The following is a 19153-nucleotide window of genomic DNA, read 5'->3' as shown; positions in this document are numbered from 1 at the left end:
CATCTGGCACTGAAATAGATACTTTGTGCAACAGATACTGAGTGTTGTACTGAGCTTAGCAAAGATTTCTCAGCTTAGCAGTTGTTGCCAAACTCTCGCTTAAAATGTGGAGTGGACTTTTGTCTTCCAGATAGCCTGAAATTTCAGTTTAGGTTCCTCAAGCCCCTCACTCCTGAACATATTTAGTTATTTGGAAATACGTTGTTTTCTGTCTTGAAATTCAACCTGTCCTACCTTACATGGTAGAAAATGTTGCCTAACTATTTAGTAGCAAGGTTTAGAAACACTGCAGCATTTTTGCAAGCTGTTTGCATCCTCTTAGACATTTTTATTTCCTAACTGATAATAGAGCCTTCTAGGCTGTGATTTGTACCCCAGTGAGGTATATACTGATTGTTGGTCATCCTCCAGTACCTAAAGCAGCAAACATTGATGGCTCATCCTGCCATTACCTTCACAGAGATAATCTGTCAGTGACGTGATGTCCTGCCTGACTCCTGCTTATGTTCACTGTGCGCAGTAGCTGGATATCTTAACTAGCTTCCTGAATTATTCTGTATGATGGGACAACTGTTGGCTTATAGTTAACCAGATTGGTTGCCAGCCACATTGCCACCCTGTCCCATATAATGCAGTGTGTGCTCTGCAGCATATTTCTGCTACGTGGTTACCTTTTGCTTCCTGGTCAATGATATCTAGAGGTGGCGGTGATATGCTAGAAACTTCCTTAACAGCTGTTTCCTCAACTTCAGATGTGATCCTTTTTTCCTGAAAGGAGAATGCTTCCTTAGGGGTGTCAACATGATAGTTAGAGCTGCGTGTAAATTCCTTTTCACTTGAAGACTGTAGGCTCTTTGCCTAATTTTCGTAGGAGTGAGGATTCTAGTCCTGTGACATTTGGGTCCTCTTAGGACACGGGAAAGGGGGACAAGATTAATTTAACTGAGTACTTGCTTGCCTTCAAACTCCTTCCAGAGCACAGTAGCTGAAGGTGGCAGCAGCTGTAGCTACAGCTCAGATCTGTGTGAGGAGGAGTGGGGAAATGAGATGTGAGGAATGGCTTGATATGCAAATAATGGGCCTTTCCAATATTAGAAGGATATGAACATTGGCTGAAAATCACTTTTCCAAATTTGCTCATGAATCCATGTTAATGAGGCTTCATTTAATGTTTATAGATCGATATAGATAGCTTATAGTCCCAGTTAGCAGACCCAGGTGACTGGGACATGGAACAAACAGGGTTTTTTGTGTTTGAGAATGAAGGGTTCGGAAACCAAAGAGGTCAGAGCTAGGAGTATAGTCCACTTTACCGTGACTCTCTTAAAGGGATGAGTGTAGGTGTTTGCACTGAGAACGCAAGAGCAGGTATAGGTGTGAGGCTCAGTTTTAACCCACACTCAATTCAGTAACAAAATACTTCCATTATCTTTTGAACACATGCGTAATTATAATTTTCAAATAGAAAATGCTGTCTGTGGGGTGTGTGCATGCGCACACACGTACATGCGCAATGTAGTTGTTTTAAATTGTTTGAGGAACTTGAGGTGTGTGTGCTCCACCTGGATTCTGTTTTGTGTTTGTATCTTTTTTGTGTTTGTTCTGGACATAGAGATCATCTTCTCAGAATGTTACAGTGTACAAGACAGTCTAGTTCTTCCAATTTTGCCTGGTTGAGCTGTGCTATTTTTGCATTTGTCCTCCTTACTGGTTAAACTGCTGGACAAGTCCAACCTACCTTTATTTCAGGTCAAGATTTCTAACTTCTCAAGTCAAAAGAAAGTGGAAAAGTAACATGTACCTGTTATGAACACTTAATACTAAAATATTACTGCTCCGCATCACTGACAGACAAGGAGGATTCTGATATGAAAGTTGCATTTATTTATTTTTGCTTAATGCTACTGAGGGGTAATTCCCAGATGTGAAGTCTTAGCTGGCTTCTGTGGCATTAGGGGTTGTGCTCCCTCCCTTCCTCCCCAAAGGCTTAGTTACCTTTAGCTGTTTTGGAATTGAGTAGTTTTCCAGCTGTCCATTAATAACTTCAGGTGCATGTTCTCTTCTTGTAGTACATTAAAATAGTTGTAAACGTCTTCTCTGTGGTACTCTTTTCACCAGATACCCAGTGTTTTGTTGTGTGTGTGTGTTTGAGCCTTTCTCCCTTGGGAGAAGGGATTATAACATGGTTTGCCAAGCTGCTTTAGTAGTGAAGTGTAATGTGATATTAAGCCATCTGAATATAGATGAATGAGTGATTTGTTCTGTTGCGTTCCTGTTGATGGTTACATGCAGTTCAGCCAGAATTTGATTGTATTAATTGACTTTTGCCTTGTTCCAGGCAAAACTCAATTGCAGATCCTGTTTTAATCAATGACTTTAATCCCCACGGTTAAACCTCTTTTGTGTCTCTTTTTTTTTTTTCTAGTACAGAGCAGTATTCAGAGATTCCAAGAGAAGTTTTTTATCTTTGCTTTAACACCTCAGCAGGTCAGAGAAATCTGTATTTCCAGGTAAGAAGTAAGAGCATGGCATAATAAAGGTAAACTTTTACAAAATTTCAGGAGAAAGTGTGGGTTTTGGGTTAATTTTACGCATCGCGTAAGCTTGCAGATGCAGCGTTATAATCCTCACCGAAGCTATACTGAGTTTATCTGTTCTGTTTTCTTCGGGAACTACTGCGCACAGCATTTATGTGTGCCACCAAAGAGTTAACAATTATTTGGTTCCAAATAGTTGTGACGATTTAGAGAGGTTTTCTTCCCTGCATGTTTCCTGGCTGCAGGATTGGAAGGCTGCTTTTATCTTTTGTCCGAGGGTTCATGTTGTTGCAAGACCTATGGAGTAACCCATGAGTATTCGTAGGGTTTTTTCCTCTCTGGCAACATCATACTTTATTGTTACTAGAAGCTCTTGATAGAGGATGCTGATCCTACAGTCCTGCTTAACCTGCAATAGCTGAACAGAGGTGTCGCTCGTAAGATGTGTTCATAGCTCAATAAAAGAAAAAATAAGAGCAAAGTTTAGTGGTGCTGGGGCAGGCATGCCGGTTCTTTCTGTATATGACTGAATATGGATCTGCTGTGTAAATGGGTGCTTCTCTTTTTCTTTCTCTTTGTCACAGGGACTTCTTGCCCGGGGGCAGGAGGGATTACACTGTCCAAGTTCAGCTAAGGTACCTTTTTCACAGTATTCTCTTGTAACTTCTTAACTGGCTAACGTAACATAGTCTGGATGTCTGTGGGGACGTGTGAATGTGGTGCCACTTGAAAATGACACTTTCTCTTTTTGGGGATATAGGTTATGCCTAGCAGAGACGAGCTGCCCGCAAGAAGATAATTACCCTAATAGTTTGTGTATTAAAGTAAACGGGAAGCTGTTTCCGTTGCCGGTAAGCTTGTTTGTATGTATTTGTGGCTTCTTTGTGACTCTGTGTGTGTTTTCTATAATGCTAGCTTGCTAAAACAAGCTTTTTATTGTTATCACTCAAATTTTCCTAGTGACTAACATTAGATGTATGGTTTGTATGTTTGCTGTGGGAGGTGGCCATTATTGCTGTTAATCATGTTACAGCCACTGCTGGATTAATTGTGTTTTAGCCATCCTCATCTGTTGCAGTTAACGCAACAAAACATGTCAGAACCAAACCAATGTCTGCATGGGGAATCCTCCTCGTAGGTCTTCAAACTGAGTTTATTTGACTTGATTGATAGCAGCCCTCGCTGTTTGGGCTATCTATATTTGTGATTGGCTTGAGTTCCTTCTTGTTAGGAGGCAATGGTATCGCCTTCTTGTGTACGAGTTTGTATGCTGCTCTGCATCTGTCTGGTCTGAGCAGAATTCATTGCGGGGATGAAAAACACTTTAGTGTTCTTGGCATTTGACGATACTGGAGCAGAACAGTGCTGGCAGTCATACACTTTACAGGTGTGTGATGTGGCAAAAGTTAGTATGTAGGCAGGGCCACCTCAAGGCTGGAGTATATACAAAAAAGGAAAAGCTGTCATTATTCTTGAAAAAAATCTCTGGAACAGGTATCTCTGTACAATAGAACAGAGAGAAACTCTTACGAAACCCATTCTGAAATAGTTCTGGAAGCTCCAGAAGATGGAAATAGTAGTAGTACAGAGGTTTTTGTCAGCAGTGGATTTGGAAAAATGCTGTGTGGAGAGAGGAGGTGTGAAACCTCTTTTTTCAGAATGTTTGTCACCTTCTTGGTGTGTCAGATGTGGCGTCCCGTAGCCTCACTCCTATATGCGACCACGACTGCTTTTTCTGCCTCTACTCAACTTCAGTGAGACTCCCTAGCTTCTCTTCCCCCACTCCTTTAACCATTGCATCACTGTTCTTTAATCTGTGTCTTCAGTGTGTAAGAGGATTTTTTTCATGTGTTTTCTGGTCAGTATTTTTTGCAAATGCCAGTTATGTTCTCTGTGACGACCTTGCAGGATTTTCTCCTTTCTTCTGCAGATTGTCTTCCTTTCTTTAAGCCACCCAACAAAAAGAATTAGGTCTGATGTTATCCTCTGGATGTCAATGTCTGCTGGCGCTCAGTCTTGCTAATGTAGTTTATGTTCTGCTATGCTGTGTTGTGCCATCCATTTTGTGTGTAGCATATGTCAGTCGTAGCAAAAATTGTTTGCAGTCTTGGATTATTGCTTTGCTTTAGATCTAAACCCTCCCTGTGGGTTGCTCCTGCACATCATAAGATGATTCTTTAATTGGTTCAGCAAAAACTTTAGGTGAGAAAGCGAATAAATGACTATTGTCTTGGCAACTTCCTTTCCTGTCTTCTATCAGTATGAGCTGAATGACCAATAGTCTCAGTGTGAGTGCTCCTGCAAGTGTGTTTTGTCGATTTGGTCAGTGGTAGTCCCCTTCCGCTGCAGAAAATGTAAGGTAACTTCTTTGCCTCAAAGACTACTATTGCGCGACTCCACCAACACATATTGGAGGAGGAAATTGATGAGGCCTTCCACAGGCAGCTGCAAGCAGCCTCACAATCTCATGGGGGACTTCAACCACCCTGACATCAGCTGCGAAGACCATACAGCTAGGCAGGTGCAATCCAGGAGGTTCCTACAGAGCATCGATGATAACTTACTGATGCGAGTGGTGGAGGAACCAACAAGGAAAGGCGCGCTGCTGGACCTTGTGTTAACAAACAAGGAGGGACTGGTGGAGGATGTGAAGGTTGGAGGTGGACTCGGCTGCAGTGACCATGAAATGCTGGAGTTCAGGATCCTGCGTGGAGGAAGCAGGGCGATAAGCAGGATCAAAACCTTGGACCTCAGGAGGGCTGACTTTGGCCTCTTCAAGGAGCTACTGGCAGAAATCCTGTGGGCCAGGGCTCTTGGAGGCAGGGGGGTCCAAGAGTGCTGGTCGCTCTTTAAACGTCACTTCCTCCATGCACAGGAGCAATGCATCCCCCTGAGAAAGAAATCGAGCAAAGGAGGCAGGAGACCTGCATGGTTAAATAAGGAGCTTCTAGCAGACATCAGGCAGAAGAGAAAGGTGCATGGAATGTGGAAAGAGGGGCAGGCCACTTGGGAAGAGTACAGAAACGTGGTGAGAGCATGCAGGGATGCGACAAGGAAGGCCAAGGCCCACCTGGAATTGAAGCTGGCAAGGGATGTCAAAAACAACAAGAAGGGCTTCTTCAACTACATCAGCAGCAAAAGGAAGGCCAGGGACAATGTGGGGCCGCTGCTGAATGAGGCGGGTGTCCTGGTGACGGAGGATGCGGAGAAGGCAGAGCTACTGAATGCCGCCTTTGCTTCAGTCTTCAGTACCAAGGCAGGCCCTCAGGAATCCCAGGCCCCGGAGGTAAGAGAAGAAGCCCACAGAGAGGATGACTTTCCCTTGGTCGAGGAGGACTGCGTGAGGGATCGCTTAAGCAATCTGGACATCCACAAATCCATGGGCCCCGATGGAATGCACCCACGAGTGCTGAGGGAGCTGGCGGATGTCATTGCTGAGCCACTCTCCATCATCTTTGAGAGGTCCTGGAGGACAGGAGAGGTGCCCGAGGACTGGAGAAAGGCCAATGTCACTCCAATCTTCAAACAGGGCAAGAAGGAGGACCCAGGGAACTACAGGCTGGTCAGCCCAGGAAAGGTGATGGAGCAGCTTATCCTGGAGGTCATCAACAAGCAAGTGGAGGAAAAGAAGGTTATCGGGAGTAGTCAGCATAGATTCACCAAGGGGAAATCATGCCTGACCAATCTAATAGCTTTCTATGATGGCATGACTGGCTGGGTAGATGAGGGGAGAGGCGTGGATGTTGTCTACCTGGACTTCAGCAAGGCTTTCGACACAGTTTCCCATAATATCCTCCTAGGGAAGCTCAGGAAGTGTGGGCTGGATGAGTGGTCAGTGAGGTGGATTGAGAACTGGCTGACTGGCAGAGCTCAGAGGGTTGTCAGCAGCGCTGAGTCTAGTTGGAGGCCCGTAACTAGTGGTGTCCCTCAGGGGTCTGTACTTGGCCCAGTCTTGTTCAACTTCATCGATGACCTGGAGGAAGAGTTAGAGTGTACCCTCAGCAAGTTTGCTGATGACACCAAACTGGGAGGAGTGGTGGATACACTGGCAGGCTGTGCTGCCATTCAGCGTGACCTGGACAGGCTGGAGAGTTGGGCAGAGAGGAACCTGATGAGGTTCAACAAAGGCAAATGCAGGGTCCTGCACCTGGGGAGGAACAACCCCATGCACCAGTACAGGCTGGGGCTGACCTGCTGGAGAGCAGCTCTGTGGAGAGGGACCTTGGTGTCCTGGTGGACGACAGGTTGACCATGAGCCACCAGTGTGCCCTGGCTGCCAAGAAGGCCAATGGGATCCTGGGATGCATTAGGAGGAGTGTGGCCAGCAGGTCGAGGGAGGTTCTCCTTCCCCTCTACACTGCCCTGGTGAGGCCTCATCTGGAGTACTGTGTCCAGTTCTGGGCTCCCCAGTTCAAGAAAGATGAAGAGCTACTGGAGAGAGTCCAGCGGAGGGCTACGAGGATGGTGAGGGGACTGGAGCATCTCTCCTACGAGGAGAGGCTGAGGGAGCTGTGTTTGTTCAGCCTGAAGAAGAGAAGGCTGAGAGGGGACCTTATAAATGCTTACAAATATCTGAAGGGTGGGTGTCAGGAGGATGGGGCCAAGCTCTTTTCAGTGGTTCCCAGTGACAGGACAAGGGGCAACGGGCACAAACTGAAGCACAGGAAGTTCCATCTGAACTTGAGGAAGAATTTCCTGACTCTGAGGGTGACGGAGCCCTGGCCCAGGCTGCCCAGGGAGGTTGTGGAGTCTCCTTCTCTAGAGATCTTCAAGACCTGCCTGGACAAGGTCCTGTGCAGCCTGCTGTGGGTGACCCTGCTTCGGCAGGAGGGTTGGACTAGATGACCCACAGAGGTCCCTTCCAACCCCTACCATTCTGTGATTCTGTTAGGTAATTAATCAGTGATGCCAGCCTCTACTGCCAGCTTGCACAATTCGTAAATGAGTACTGTTCTGTTTTCCCTGCTATAGCAGTTCATGCCTCTGCAGATGTCTGAATTACTGTTGGTCATCTCCTTGGCTGCAATCACAGAATCACAGAATGTTCGGGGTTGGAAGAAACCTCTGTGGGTCACCCACAGCAGACTGCACAGGACCTTGTCCAGGCGGGTCTTGAATATCTCCAGAGAAGGAGACTCCACAACCTCCCTGGGCAGCCTGGGCCAGGGCTCCATCACCCTCAGAGGGAAGAAGTTCTTCTTCACGTTCAGCTGGAACTTCCTCTGCTTCAGTTTGTGCCCGTTGCCCCTTGTGTGCCAGTACTGCTTCAGGTTGTGCCAACTCATATTAATACGGTGTTTTCTTGTGTTCCTACAACTGTCCTTGTCGTCCTCTTGCAGTGTTGGTTCTGACTTAAAAGGAGTAAATGTAGAGCCTTGCATGGTGTCTTGGCAAGTAAGAAGGATTTTATACATAATGCACTACAGCAGCTGCTTCTCCTGTTGACTTCTCTTGTAGGCAAGACAAAACGCAAAAGTTCAGAGAGGTAATTTGCTTTTCTTCTTGGGGAGCTCTGTAGACCACTGCAGGTCTCTTTCAACGGACGAAATCAAATGTGTCAGGGCAGGTTGGAAATAGCCAGATACAAGAGCAATTATGCTTTCTGTTAGAGTTTCTGGCTATAGCAGATTCCACCTGCTTTGACTAGTATGGTTCTGGCAAGGAGAGTGGGAGACTTCTACCCGAATAATGTTGGAGCTTGGTAGCCACTAGCACTGGCAGCCTAGCTAAGCGGTGCTAGATGATGCTGGTTGCGATCAGCAAGCGGAGTGCTCTTTACCTAAGTCCTGGAAGGGTAGGAAGGGAAGGTTTTAATCTTCTAGGAGTACAAGATGGAATCTGATCTCAAGGTCATTGCTGTGTGGATGAACACATCAAAACCTTGACTGAAATGAAGGGTATGAGTTGCAGACTCTGTCTCTGAAAAAGGAAAAAAAAAAAAAAGTTGCGAAAGGTAAGAGAACTTGCATCCTTGCTCTCTTGAAAGCAAGGCAGCTTCATTTTAGGTTGGAGACCAACAGGATTATTGTGGCTGGTACAGTGTGTGTGTGGAGATACTCTCCTAAATATTGCAGTGATGGTGTGTTCGTCCACGTAAGCTCATTGTAAAGTCACCGTAGTGGAGAAAGGCCTACTACAGCAAAGCCATTGGGATATACACTCTCTCAATGGCTGCAGCTGTTATATCTGACTAAAGAAATGGCAAACCATTCATTCTTTTGAATGTGAAATTGTCAGCAGTCCCCACGCATCTGCTGCCTCTATATTCTGAGATTAAAGCACCCATGGTGAGGTTCCTGATAGCTACTGGGTCAGCCCTCAGCTGGGGCGAGAACCATTTTAGAGAGAGTTCTCCAGCAGTTGCTGTCTGCCGCTCTGGCCTGACAGACCTGCCTGTAGGAGCTCCGAGTCCTTATTCCGTCACTGCAAGCAAGAGTCCTGTCAGAAATTAATCAAGGGCAGTGGTGAGGCACAGCCAGGGCTTGGTTGTCAGGTGGAAGGTGTGGGCTACTAACAGGGGCTTTGGAAACCTGGGAAGTGGTGGGACAGCTGTTGACTCCCCCTTGGATTAAAGGCAGTGATGATCCTGTGGTATACTTGGCTAGGGAGTGGAAGAGGCTGTTTACTTCTGGTTTTTGTTTTCAGACTTAGCATCTTTCAAAGTAACTCTTTTTAAGCACTAGGCTGTGAATGTGTGTGTTTCTCTGGGTATAAAATCAGTACATTTGTGTGTGTTTTTCCAGTATATCCTTTCTGGGAGAGTTTCTTGTGTAGAACTGTCTTGATGCGAATGAAATCCAGCAGTTGCTTCTGTGCAAGGCCACATCCTTCTGGTGCGGGAGGAGTTTTGAGATGGGTGGACCGCAGGCTGTCTGTATGAGCTCCGAACAGCGACTGTCAGAGTTCCCGTTACAGATCTGGCCTGCTTTCATAGTGACAGGGTGAGGTGAATAAGCTGCACTCGGGCCGTGTGCTCCTTCGCATCACATGAGTACTTTCTGCTCACGAGATGCCGGCGCTTGCCTAGAAGCAGAACTGAACCGGATGGCTCCTGATTCAATTCGCACACATAGTATAGGAAATAAAACTACAGAGACAAACTGTGCAGGTTATGAAATTCTTCATCAAAGCTGAGCAAACAATATCTAGTTTATTTTGTTTCCGCAGACAACAGCGAAGCCTACTAGTTCTTAAATACAGCTGATATTCCATGTACAGGCCTTCTTTCAGGGGCCTTGGCAGACTACAGGTGACAACCTGTCACTGATGGGGCCAGGTGTAGCTGATGGGAGGCAAAACAGACACCAAGGAGACGTGGAGTCTTGTTCCAAGACTTTATTGTTTCTTAAATAGAATCGGTGTTTTCTGGATGTGAAAAACTGAATTAACTCCTCATGACTCGCTGTGTCTTTGTGATGTTCTGCTCTGTGTCCTTGGGGTGGGGGCGGGGAGGAAAGGACAAAGCATCAACATTGATCAAAACTCTGTTCTCTTCCACCTCTTCAGCACTTCTGTAAAACCTCTTTGAAACCAAAAATACCTCAAAGTTGTGGTTGACTTATGGTGTTAGACTGGCAAAAACTGGTATTTCTCAGAGTAAGGTTTACCTGCTTCCCATAGATCTGTTTAAAACTGAGTCTGTTTCAGCAGGTTTCAGAGTACAGCAGGGAGACTTGTTAACACTTTTCTTGTCCTTTCTTCCCGTAGGGATACGCTCCACCGCCAAAAAATGGAATTGAGCAGAAGCGACCTGGGCGCCCCTTGAATATAACGTCTCTAGTTAGGTTGTCGTCAGCAGTGCCAAACCAGATTTCCATTTCCTGGGCTTCTGAAATTGGAAAGGTAAACTGTACGTTCTGCAGGATGTGAAAAGCTGTCTGAACAAGCTCACCTAGCATTCGTTCTCCCCCACTGTCTGGTGTTGCTGCAAACCATACGCCAGCAAGTGTTTAGTATTAAATGGCTGAACTTGTTATCAGTGCCAGGAAACAAAGTTTGCTCTGGAAGTATGGCAGCTTACAGTCATGTTCATAAAACGTGCATACAGACTCCAAAGACTTTATTACAGAATTCACACTGGAAAACCTACTGTTAGAAGTTGTCTGAAATGTGTGTCAAAATACCAAAAATCTTTTCGTGGTGTAAATGGTGCAGAACAGTTCAGATATGACAAAATAACACTTCGCAGTATCTGTTGTGACTGTCCATTGGAGAAGACTTTTTCTAAACTGACCAGATGTGCCAAGGCTGTGGAGGTGGAGACAGACACTTGCTTTTGAGGTTTTTGTATTTTCTAACCAAGTAATACTGAGCAGTTTTACAAAAGCAATTTTTATTTCATAGGAAGAACTCGTTGATGGATATTTCCGTCTCTGTTCTTTTGAGATTCCTTTTTTTACATGAAAATGGCCTCTCTGAGTTGATTTTAAAATTCTACTTGCAAATAAACCAAAACAGGGGTGGAATTTCCAGCTCGGAAAGCTCTTAGATGCCAGGTTGCTGGCAAGGGTTTACTGGGGAGGTGTCAGGCCATTGGTGTCAGCTGGGCTTGATGGATCTCAGACATGGTTGGCTGGACCGTACTTGTGCGGTGCGTGTGTTTGTAATGTGGGATATCTGAGCAGTGTGTGGTTTATTACAGATGAAGAGTATTCTGGAAGTTTGGATGACCTGAGGGAGAAGTGGCTCGATGGGGGGAAGGATGGAGAGCTGGGGGGAGAAAAAAAAAGACAATTGAAGCCTCTTCATAATTCAGTTCTAAACTTCATGGAAAGCTGCAGTGGGGGAAAAGCATGCTAGGCTTCAGGTGGCAGGAGGTGAAGGGGGTGGTGGCTGAGATGCGGTACCTGCTGCTTTCTAGTGCCTGCAGTCATTAATCATAGTTGAAAAGGAATTAGCCTTTAAAATGGCTGCGTGGGTGTTCAGAAATCCCCCTATGGATTTACTAAGGAAAGAAGGGGACTGTGTGAGGAATTTCTGAGTTCTTCCTGGGTTTAAATAGCTGTTGGTAAGTCAAGAACTATTTATTCCTCTGTGGTTAGCTGTGTAAATGCTTCTGCATTCAGCTATCAAAGCAGCTTCCCTCTTAACTTTTTTTCATCAAAAATCAAAATCTATGGACCAGAGACACCATGTGTTTCAAAGTGAGATTCCAGTATAAACTTTTATACGCTAACTAAAATTTTGAAAAGAAATTGGAGAGGAGAAAGCTAATGTTTAGAAAATAAATGAAAGGGCAGTGCTGACAGCAAAGTTGTTTTTTTTTCTTCTAAAACAGAGGTGGGGGGAAAAGATCTAAGCTGTTGCTTCCCAGTCATAAAGCCCAAGAACCCTGAAATGACAGTAGGGTTGTGTGGGGGTCTTGGCCTCTCCTGCTGACCCCTGCCTTCTTCCTTCCCTGTGTCTGCCAAAACATCTTCTGGAAGCAGAAGAATCGGAGGTTGTCCCAGCGTTTGCCCTTGCCCTGAGAGGTAAAGCGAGTTCTGTGGTTTAATGTTGGTGCCCTGCTCCGAGTATCAGAGCTCGCGTAGCAGCCGTCTCTGTGTCCTCTAAATGAGACCCTTTGGGACAGGGTGGAGTGTCGGTGGGCTTAGTGGTGTGTCCTTGACTGACAGTGGAGGGCTTTTGGGCAAAGGAAGCCTCAATCCCACAGAGTTGGTCAGACTTGAGCCTGCAGAATTCATTCTGTAGGCAATAAACAATGCAATGTATGGTCATTCTTTAAGGGCGGGGGGGGGAATCTTTTCTTAGTGGTTTTCCACGCATTTGGATAACTTCATGTGCTCATCTAGGTAAAAGCTGGTTTTCCTGTAGGTGGTAAAGGAGGAGCAGGGCGGCAGGTGTTCTTATTTAAAATTCTTGTGCTGTACCCAGTTGGTGTAGAAGCCATGAGAAGGTGGCTGGCAGGGAGTGGTGATAAGACATGGCAGGCTGTGCTTGTTGTACAGATGAAACCATTATTATTCTGCAGCAGTGGGACTTGCAGAATTTTCTCTTCATTAGTGACCTTGAAGAGTGAACAGTGAACAAAAGCTGGCAAGTGGTGTGAATTAGGGAAAAGTAGTAAATGCTAGGGCACGTGGCCAGCCTCAGAGGAGTGGGTATGGTGTAAGGAGGATTGGATAAAAAGTGCAGAGCAAGCTGAAGGCACAAAGAAATGGGTGCAGCTGTGTGCCATTCGAAGGGTGTGTTTGCACCCAAAAGAGCATTCGCCTTTTCTTTTGTCACGTGATTGTCTCTGAGCTCCCCAGTGACAGATGGACGCTGGAAAAAAAGGGAAGGATTTAGGAGAAGTTCTCTAGAGACTGCATGTATGAGAAGGTGTGTGTTGCCAGGCTAAATCATCTTTCCAAGAAAAGAGCCCGGATTGTCTCCCGGTTGTGGAGTTCCTCTTCTTGGTGAAGTCGCAGCTGGGGTAGGATAGTTGGATTTGATTGGCAGGAGTATTCTGGCAGAGTGTTGGACTCTTTCACAGTAACAAAGTTTTCTGTCAAGGCTTTTCACAACCACTAAGCAAAAAATCGGCATGTTTTTGTTTTTACTGTATGCTACAACTAGTGTAAATATCTGTTGTCATGGTTGAAGTACGGTATGAAATCAGTATTTAATCTTTAATCACTCTTTTTGTAGAATTACTCCATGTCTGTGTATCTCGTTCGTCAGCTGACTTCGGCTATGCTTTTGCAGAGGCTAAAAATGAAAGGTATCAGAAACCCCGATCATTCCAGAGCACTAAGTAAGTCAAATTAACTTGCCTGTCTGTGCTTTCTGAGGGTGGTGGGTGGCTCTCTAATAGAACTAGGTAATACTAGGGGGATTTGCAGCATTTTGAAAAGAAAGACCATGCCCAAAGGTTCCCTTTGGTGTTACTGAGGCATCGTGTGCTTTTTCAGCGAGGGTCGCTGCGCTGGTAGGGAGCATGCCTAGAGATCCTATGCGAAACGTTCTAGTGGGGATGCCATGAGCACCAGTTACTGTGGTGGGCTGTGAGGTGCAGGCAGACGTCCTGAATTCTCTTCACTTGCATGTGATGGTCATTGTCCTTGTACCTCACTCACCGATGATTATTTTATTGATTATCTCTTCGCACGTTGGGTTGAGTTTGCTCTACTAACCGCTGTGGCTGTTAGTGCATCTGCTGCACATCAAACAATCTCGTGATGCACGGTGTTTGCCAGTTGCTTATAAACAGTGAAACTATTGTTGTTTGACACTGCTGTGAACAAGTTTCCTAGATGCTTATTTTTTTTAGGTAGCTGGAAATAAAGTACATGTACTGGTGAATCAAGAATAGCATTTTAAATAACGATGTCTGTGTATAACCTCTTAATTTATTTCAATAGTTAAAGAAAAACTAACTGCAGATCCTGATAGTGAGATTGCCACAACCAGTCTGCGGGTATCTCTGATGTGTCCTGTAAGTACTGCTGGAAATTACCAAATACTGATTTGTATTTCCATTTTTTGGTGCAGAGTTGGGCTGCTTTTAAAAGGCCTCGCTTTAGGAACTTCGCTGGTTTTTGTTACATACTGATTCATTAATATAAAATAGTGGGGGAGAAGAGTGCATCTGCAAGCACCTGATTGTAGCAGCACTCAGCCAGCTGTGGTTTAGAACTGCGAATGCCTTGGCTGTAATGCGGTCAGAATCAGACTGCTGCTCCTCGTGTGCGTAGAGTGAGGCCTTTAGAAGGATTAATCGTGTATGTTGAGGTGTTGAGACTAATTGGGTGACAGAATAATTAATGGGCACAGTGATAACTAAAACTTTGGATCCCCTCATCTTGGTGGTATTGCTTATACTGCCAGCTGCTATAACAAACAAAAAAATTGATCACTGTGTAACAAGGTAACGCTGCTGTGGGGTTGCTCTTCCCGGGTAGAAACTGGCCCTGTGACTCCTCTGTTAAGCTAAAGGTTAAAATGGGGATTACGCCATTCTGAGTCTAACGTAACTGGAGCTCACAAAACGTGGCTGAAAGAAAATGGTAAAAGCGGGTGCTTCAGTAGGTCTATTAATAAAAAATAAAATCCTAGAAATAATGTTGGTGCGGGTCCATTAGAAATGTTTCTGACCATTTTCAACTCTGTGAAGACTTCGAGGATGGCTTTATTGTGCCTTTGATTGGGTTCGGTTTGCCTGCAGCGACGTTAGCGCTGGGCACCTCTGTAGTGAGGAGAGACAGTAACTCCACCGCCTGCCTCCGATTTCATTGTGAGCCATCCAGGGCTACTTCACTGTCTTCTGTTCTGACGCTCTTTAAATGCATCTCCTGCAGCTGGGAAAAATGAGACTGACAATCCCATGCCGGGCTGTTACTTGCACACACTTGCAATGTTTTGATGCTGCTCTTTATCTTCAAATGAATGAAAAGAAGCCTACCTGGATCTGCCCTGTCTGTGACAAAAAGGCAGCTTATGAGAGCCTAATATTAGATGGGTAAGAGACTGGGTTTGCAGATTACACAATTGCTTAAAAGTTTTCACGATGTACTTGATAGCTACTTTTGTGACTTGAGGTTTACACATTTCATGCTATTTTCTGTGTCAAAATACTTTAGACTGGGAGGAACCATTAGACATAGTTTCTATTCCTGTGTAACGAACTACGTCAACTTATCTCCTTACTGCATCATCAAACTCTTGAGCCTCAGTGTATTTCCTCTGGAGCAATCCTGATGGGACATCTAAGGATAGGGCTCCCTTTTACATGGCCCTGTCTCTGAAGTTAACTTTAAAATTTAACTCATAAACAAGTGTCAGACTTGATTCAAAGGGTGATGGTTTCTGCTTCTGTATGGAAATCTATGAATTGCTGTGGTGCTGGAGTGGGGTATGGGTAGGCTGGGATACCCTTTCAGGTTTTGATGTCTGCAAAGACTGTAATTCTGGGCTTTTGGGTAAGATGAACTAGGGAGAGAGTACATCCAGTGGGTCTAAAGGTGATCATAGAGCTTTTCAGCTGTGTCTCCTTTTCACTTAGAAGAAAAAAATTTCACTTGGAATAAAAAATGAAACCACTTTATTTTTCAGGCTCTTTATGGAAATCCTTAATGAATGTTCAGATGTGGATGAGATCAAATTCCAAGAGGATGGCTCCTGGTGCCCCATGAGGCCAAAGAAAGAAGCTGTGAAAGTCTCAAGTCCACAGTGCACCAAAATAGAAAGTACGTACACCTGGGTACTGGTTGCAAACCGACAAAAAGTCTTGGAGACTTGGTCGTAGCTTGGATGTTGATGTTTGGTTTGTGGAGGGCTTCATATTTCCAACCTTTGTCATTTGAACTAAAAAGAAAGGCTTGTGTCTCTACAAGCATGAGGTTTTGGGCTTTGTCTTTGCCCTTTATTATAGCAGTTAAGAAGATGAAAGGTTGCTCTTGTTTTAGGTCCTTCAACTGATAATTAAAAGGATAATTAAAAGATTAAAGCTTGCGCTTTAATATTCTCGGTGTGATACAGAACACTAATAAAACAGTTCCTGGGCCATAACATTCTCTGTAGCGGCCAGGAAGATGAGCTAAAACAGGATTTGAGTTCCTGGTTCTGTTGCGAATAGAGACTGCTGATGTCAACACCCTTTTAAAACAGTGACATTTTATTCTCTTGTTTAGGTTCCAGTGTTGTTAGCAAACCATGTTCTGTGACGGTGGCCAATGAGGTCAGCAAGAAGAAAGTTGACGTTATTGACTTGACAATAGAAAGCTCTTCCGATGAAGAGGAAGATCCTCCTGCCAAAAGGAAGTGCATATTTATGTCTGAAACACAAGGAAGCCCAACCAAAGGGTTTGTCAATTTTAAAGTTAGTTGTTATGCTGTAATGTCTCAGATAAACTGATGTGTAGACAAATGGACTTGTAATCTCTCTTCGGGATCCAGCTCCACACTTCCAGAGGGCAGTTTCTAGGCCTCTCCTTGCAGAAGGTCGTATTGAGACAGTACCTTTGTACAGGCAAAACACACATCTCACAAAAGACTTTAGCTGACTGTTGCTGTGTTTGCAGGGATATTTCTCCATAGGAAAGGAAGCTGATTAAGGTAACGGACAGTATTCTCCTGAGAAAGCAGATTGTGCCAAGTGGAGGAGTTTCATGCGTTCTTGCTAAGTTAGTGTTGTCTTAAGGCTTTTCTCTCGCTGTCTGTTACACCCTCTGCCTAATCTGCTCCGGTGCCCAGGAAGCTAGGCTGTGTCGCGTGTTTCATCCGTCCTGTCAGTCTTGGAAGCGAGGCGCTTTGCTGTTTTGAATCAAGACAAGCTCTTCCTCCACCTCTCTGTTAATCTCTGGAATGTCGTGGACACTGTTGGCCGTGTTTGTCAGTCAGTCCTGCACCTTGGTTAGCACAACCAACAACTTCCCAAGTCCTCTGTCAACTGCTCCATCTTTGTAGTCGTGCCTGACTTCAGCGGCAGGCTTAACCAGCTGCTTTACCGTTGTGGCTCCTTCTGTCTGTCCTGACCTGTGCAGCTCGGATGCAGTAACTGTGGCTTCCATAAAGTTCTTGCTCTTGGCCCATAGGTGCAGGAGACACGCAGGGAGCGAGGGGCATCGATTAGGCTCACCAGCAGTCACTGCTCCACCAGGCGATTCCAGTGATGGCTTATTAGTTAGTGTTGCTGCCTGCATGAGGTGTGTGTCTGTGTCTCTCAGCATAGCGGCTTACGTCTTGTACTAAAGTAATAGTAATAAAACCAAAGCCCTCCTGTTTTGCCAGCTCTTGAAGCAATGAGTAGGTGTACAGTGTCTCTAGTCCACGGAAATATGTGGTGTTTGAGCAGATGGTTGGTCTTCTTTGACACCTTTCAGCAACGATACTGAAAGGCTGTTGGGTTTTGTGAGGATTGTGGAGGAATCCTGTGAGAGACTCTGTTTCTTATGTTTGTAAGAAAGAAATAGCTACAAATACATCTCTCGGTGACGTTTCAGAAGGCACCAAGACTTCCTTCCATCCTCCTGTGTTTCTCTGAGATGGCTACCTCCAACCCTAACTGTAGAAGGACTGAGTTTTCTTGTCTGTCTGTGACCAATGTATTTTCCTTACTGTCTGGGTATGGAAATGGCATGTTTTCGTTCTTCAAATCCAAGTCGAAGCCAGGCTTTTGGGGAATAGCTTATCTCCCGTAAAGCATGTTGCCTGAATGCTAGTTTTGGCAAAACTGTGGGGTGTCTTCCTGTAGACAGAAGAAACACAGGCAGAAGTGTAAGAGGTGCTGGAGAAGGGAGGGTCTGAAATTCAAGCTTCTGAAATAGGAAGTAGCATAAACGCCGCAACACAGCAGTCTGGGGAGGAAGACTTGAGTGGGTGACGCTCATGGCTGGTGGGAGCAGCTGGGAGCGGGATTCTGGGTGTTTCCACCCGACTTCGAGTTTATGAAGGATTTTATGCATGGGTCTGGTGCCAGAACTGCTGTAGTGCCACCCTTAACAGTGCCACAAAGTAACTGGGCAGAAGGTGGGGATGCAGAAGGGTTTGAACTGGTTGTGTGCTCCTGGAGAGCCGAACTTAGCTTGGGCTCAGGCTGTGAGTAAAGATGGGGTCAGTGGTGAACTCCCACGTGTAACCTGTGCTCCAGGGGCTGAGTAAGGGTCAGTCATGTCCTTGGCGTGACAGGTTAGCACTGAGGAACAGCTACCTGGAGAAACGGAAAGGAGCGCTCTCCTCCCGACTCTGGCAGCCTGCGCATCCCTCCCAGGGTGCTCCACAGACACAGCCAGCCATTTCTGTCTCTGAATGGTCGACTGTTCTCAATGACTCCAGCACTCCAGTTGTTTTAATGCCAGCTTGCTCTTATGTCACAGCTGCTGTTAAGAGCCAAGATACGGTCATGTTATTATGAAGACTGTTATGAAAGAGGAAATTAGAGTGGAATACTGTGTAGTGAGTAGCCATGCTGTAGCTGTGTTGTAACGTAGTGACCTTGTGAATGAGTGCACAGCGGTGCATCGTTTCTCTTCTGTAACTAATGGCCAGGTTGTTTGTAATTTCCCATGCTGTTTGCAACAGGGTTCTCATGTATCAGCCATCTACTGTCAGAGTGCCCAGCGTGACAACGGTCGACGCTACTGCTATTCCTCCTTCATTAACAGACTACCCAGTACCATTCCATCACCCACCAATATCCAGTATTTCATCAGACTTGCCAGGTAGGTGGTGGCTATTTTTAATGTGTATTCTGACAGCGTGATTAATTTGCGGGGTGGGTGACAACTGGAGAACTGATCAACTTGTTTTTTTAATGGAACAAGACTATATGCAGTATTGTGCTGATGTGGTGTCTAGACAAGACCAGTACAGGCTGTCTTTCCAGTTTCAGGTTGCACTTCGCAACAGTGATGTGAAAAACATTGCTCCTGGGGTACAGACGGGCCCTTTGGAACAGCAGCCAGAAACGCTTCTCGCTAGACGCAGTTAGACTTTGTGTAGACATCCGGTCGTTACGTGTCGTAGACGCGAGGGAGAGCAGCTGCCTAAGTTATGGACGTGCGATGGCACTGACTCATCCCAGCCCTAGACGTAGAGAGACTCTGCTAGCTGATTCTCGTGGTGCTCTGTCTAGACTGTATGAAAAAGGTTAAGGTGAGCTACAATATGTAAGCTGACCTCTATTGACTTTCTTTACC

General features: G+C 45.4%; 1 protein-coding gene across 10 annotated transcripts in view; it reads left to right on the top strand.

Annotated features, from left to right (window-relative positions):
• The window catches only part of PIAS2 (protein inhibitor of activated STAT 2), a 32493-nt gene that overhangs the window by 9352 nt on the left and 3988 nt on the right, over window positions 1-19153 (top strand). For 9 of the 10 annotated variants that reach the window (XR_012761985.1, XR_012761986.1, XR_012761984.1 and 6 more), the window contains exons 3-12: window positions 2426-2510; window positions 3122-3172; window positions 3298-3388; window positions 10245-10379; window positions 13167-13272; window positions 13880-13953; window positions 14816-14976; window positions 15570-15703; window positions 16148-16319; window positions 18537-18676. Coding sequence is in view for 7 of the 10 variants with exons in the window: in XM_075411813.1 (XP_075267928.1) it covers window positions 2426-2510; window positions 3122-3172; window positions 3298-3388; window positions 10245-10379; window positions 13167-13272; window positions 13880-13953; window positions 14816-14976; window positions 15570-15703; window positions 16148-16319; window positions 18537-18676 (1149 nt within the window). In the remaining 3 variants the exon portion in view is untranslated. Of the gene's footprint in view, window positions 1-2425; window positions 2511-3121; window positions 3173-3297; window positions 3389-10244; window positions 10380-13166; window positions 13273-13879; window positions 13954-14815; window positions 14977-15569; window positions 15704-16147; window positions 16320-18536; window positions 18677-18840; window positions 19150-19153 lie in introns of those variants that run through there. The other variant, XM_075411815.1, reaches the window with a different exon arrangement.

Source organism: Opisthocomus hoazin, chromosome Z, assembly GCF_030867145.1.
Source record: "Opisthocomus hoazin isolate bOpiHoa1 chromosome Z, bOpiHoa1.hap1, whole genome shotgun sequence".
In the NCBI taxonomy this organism is placed as follows: domain Eukaryota; kingdom Metazoa; phylum Chordata; class Aves; order Opisthocomiformes; family Opisthocomidae; genus Opisthocomus; species Opisthocomus hoazin.
Note: the sequence above shows the minus strand (reverse complement) of the source record. Positions and strands in the feature narration are given on the sequence as shown.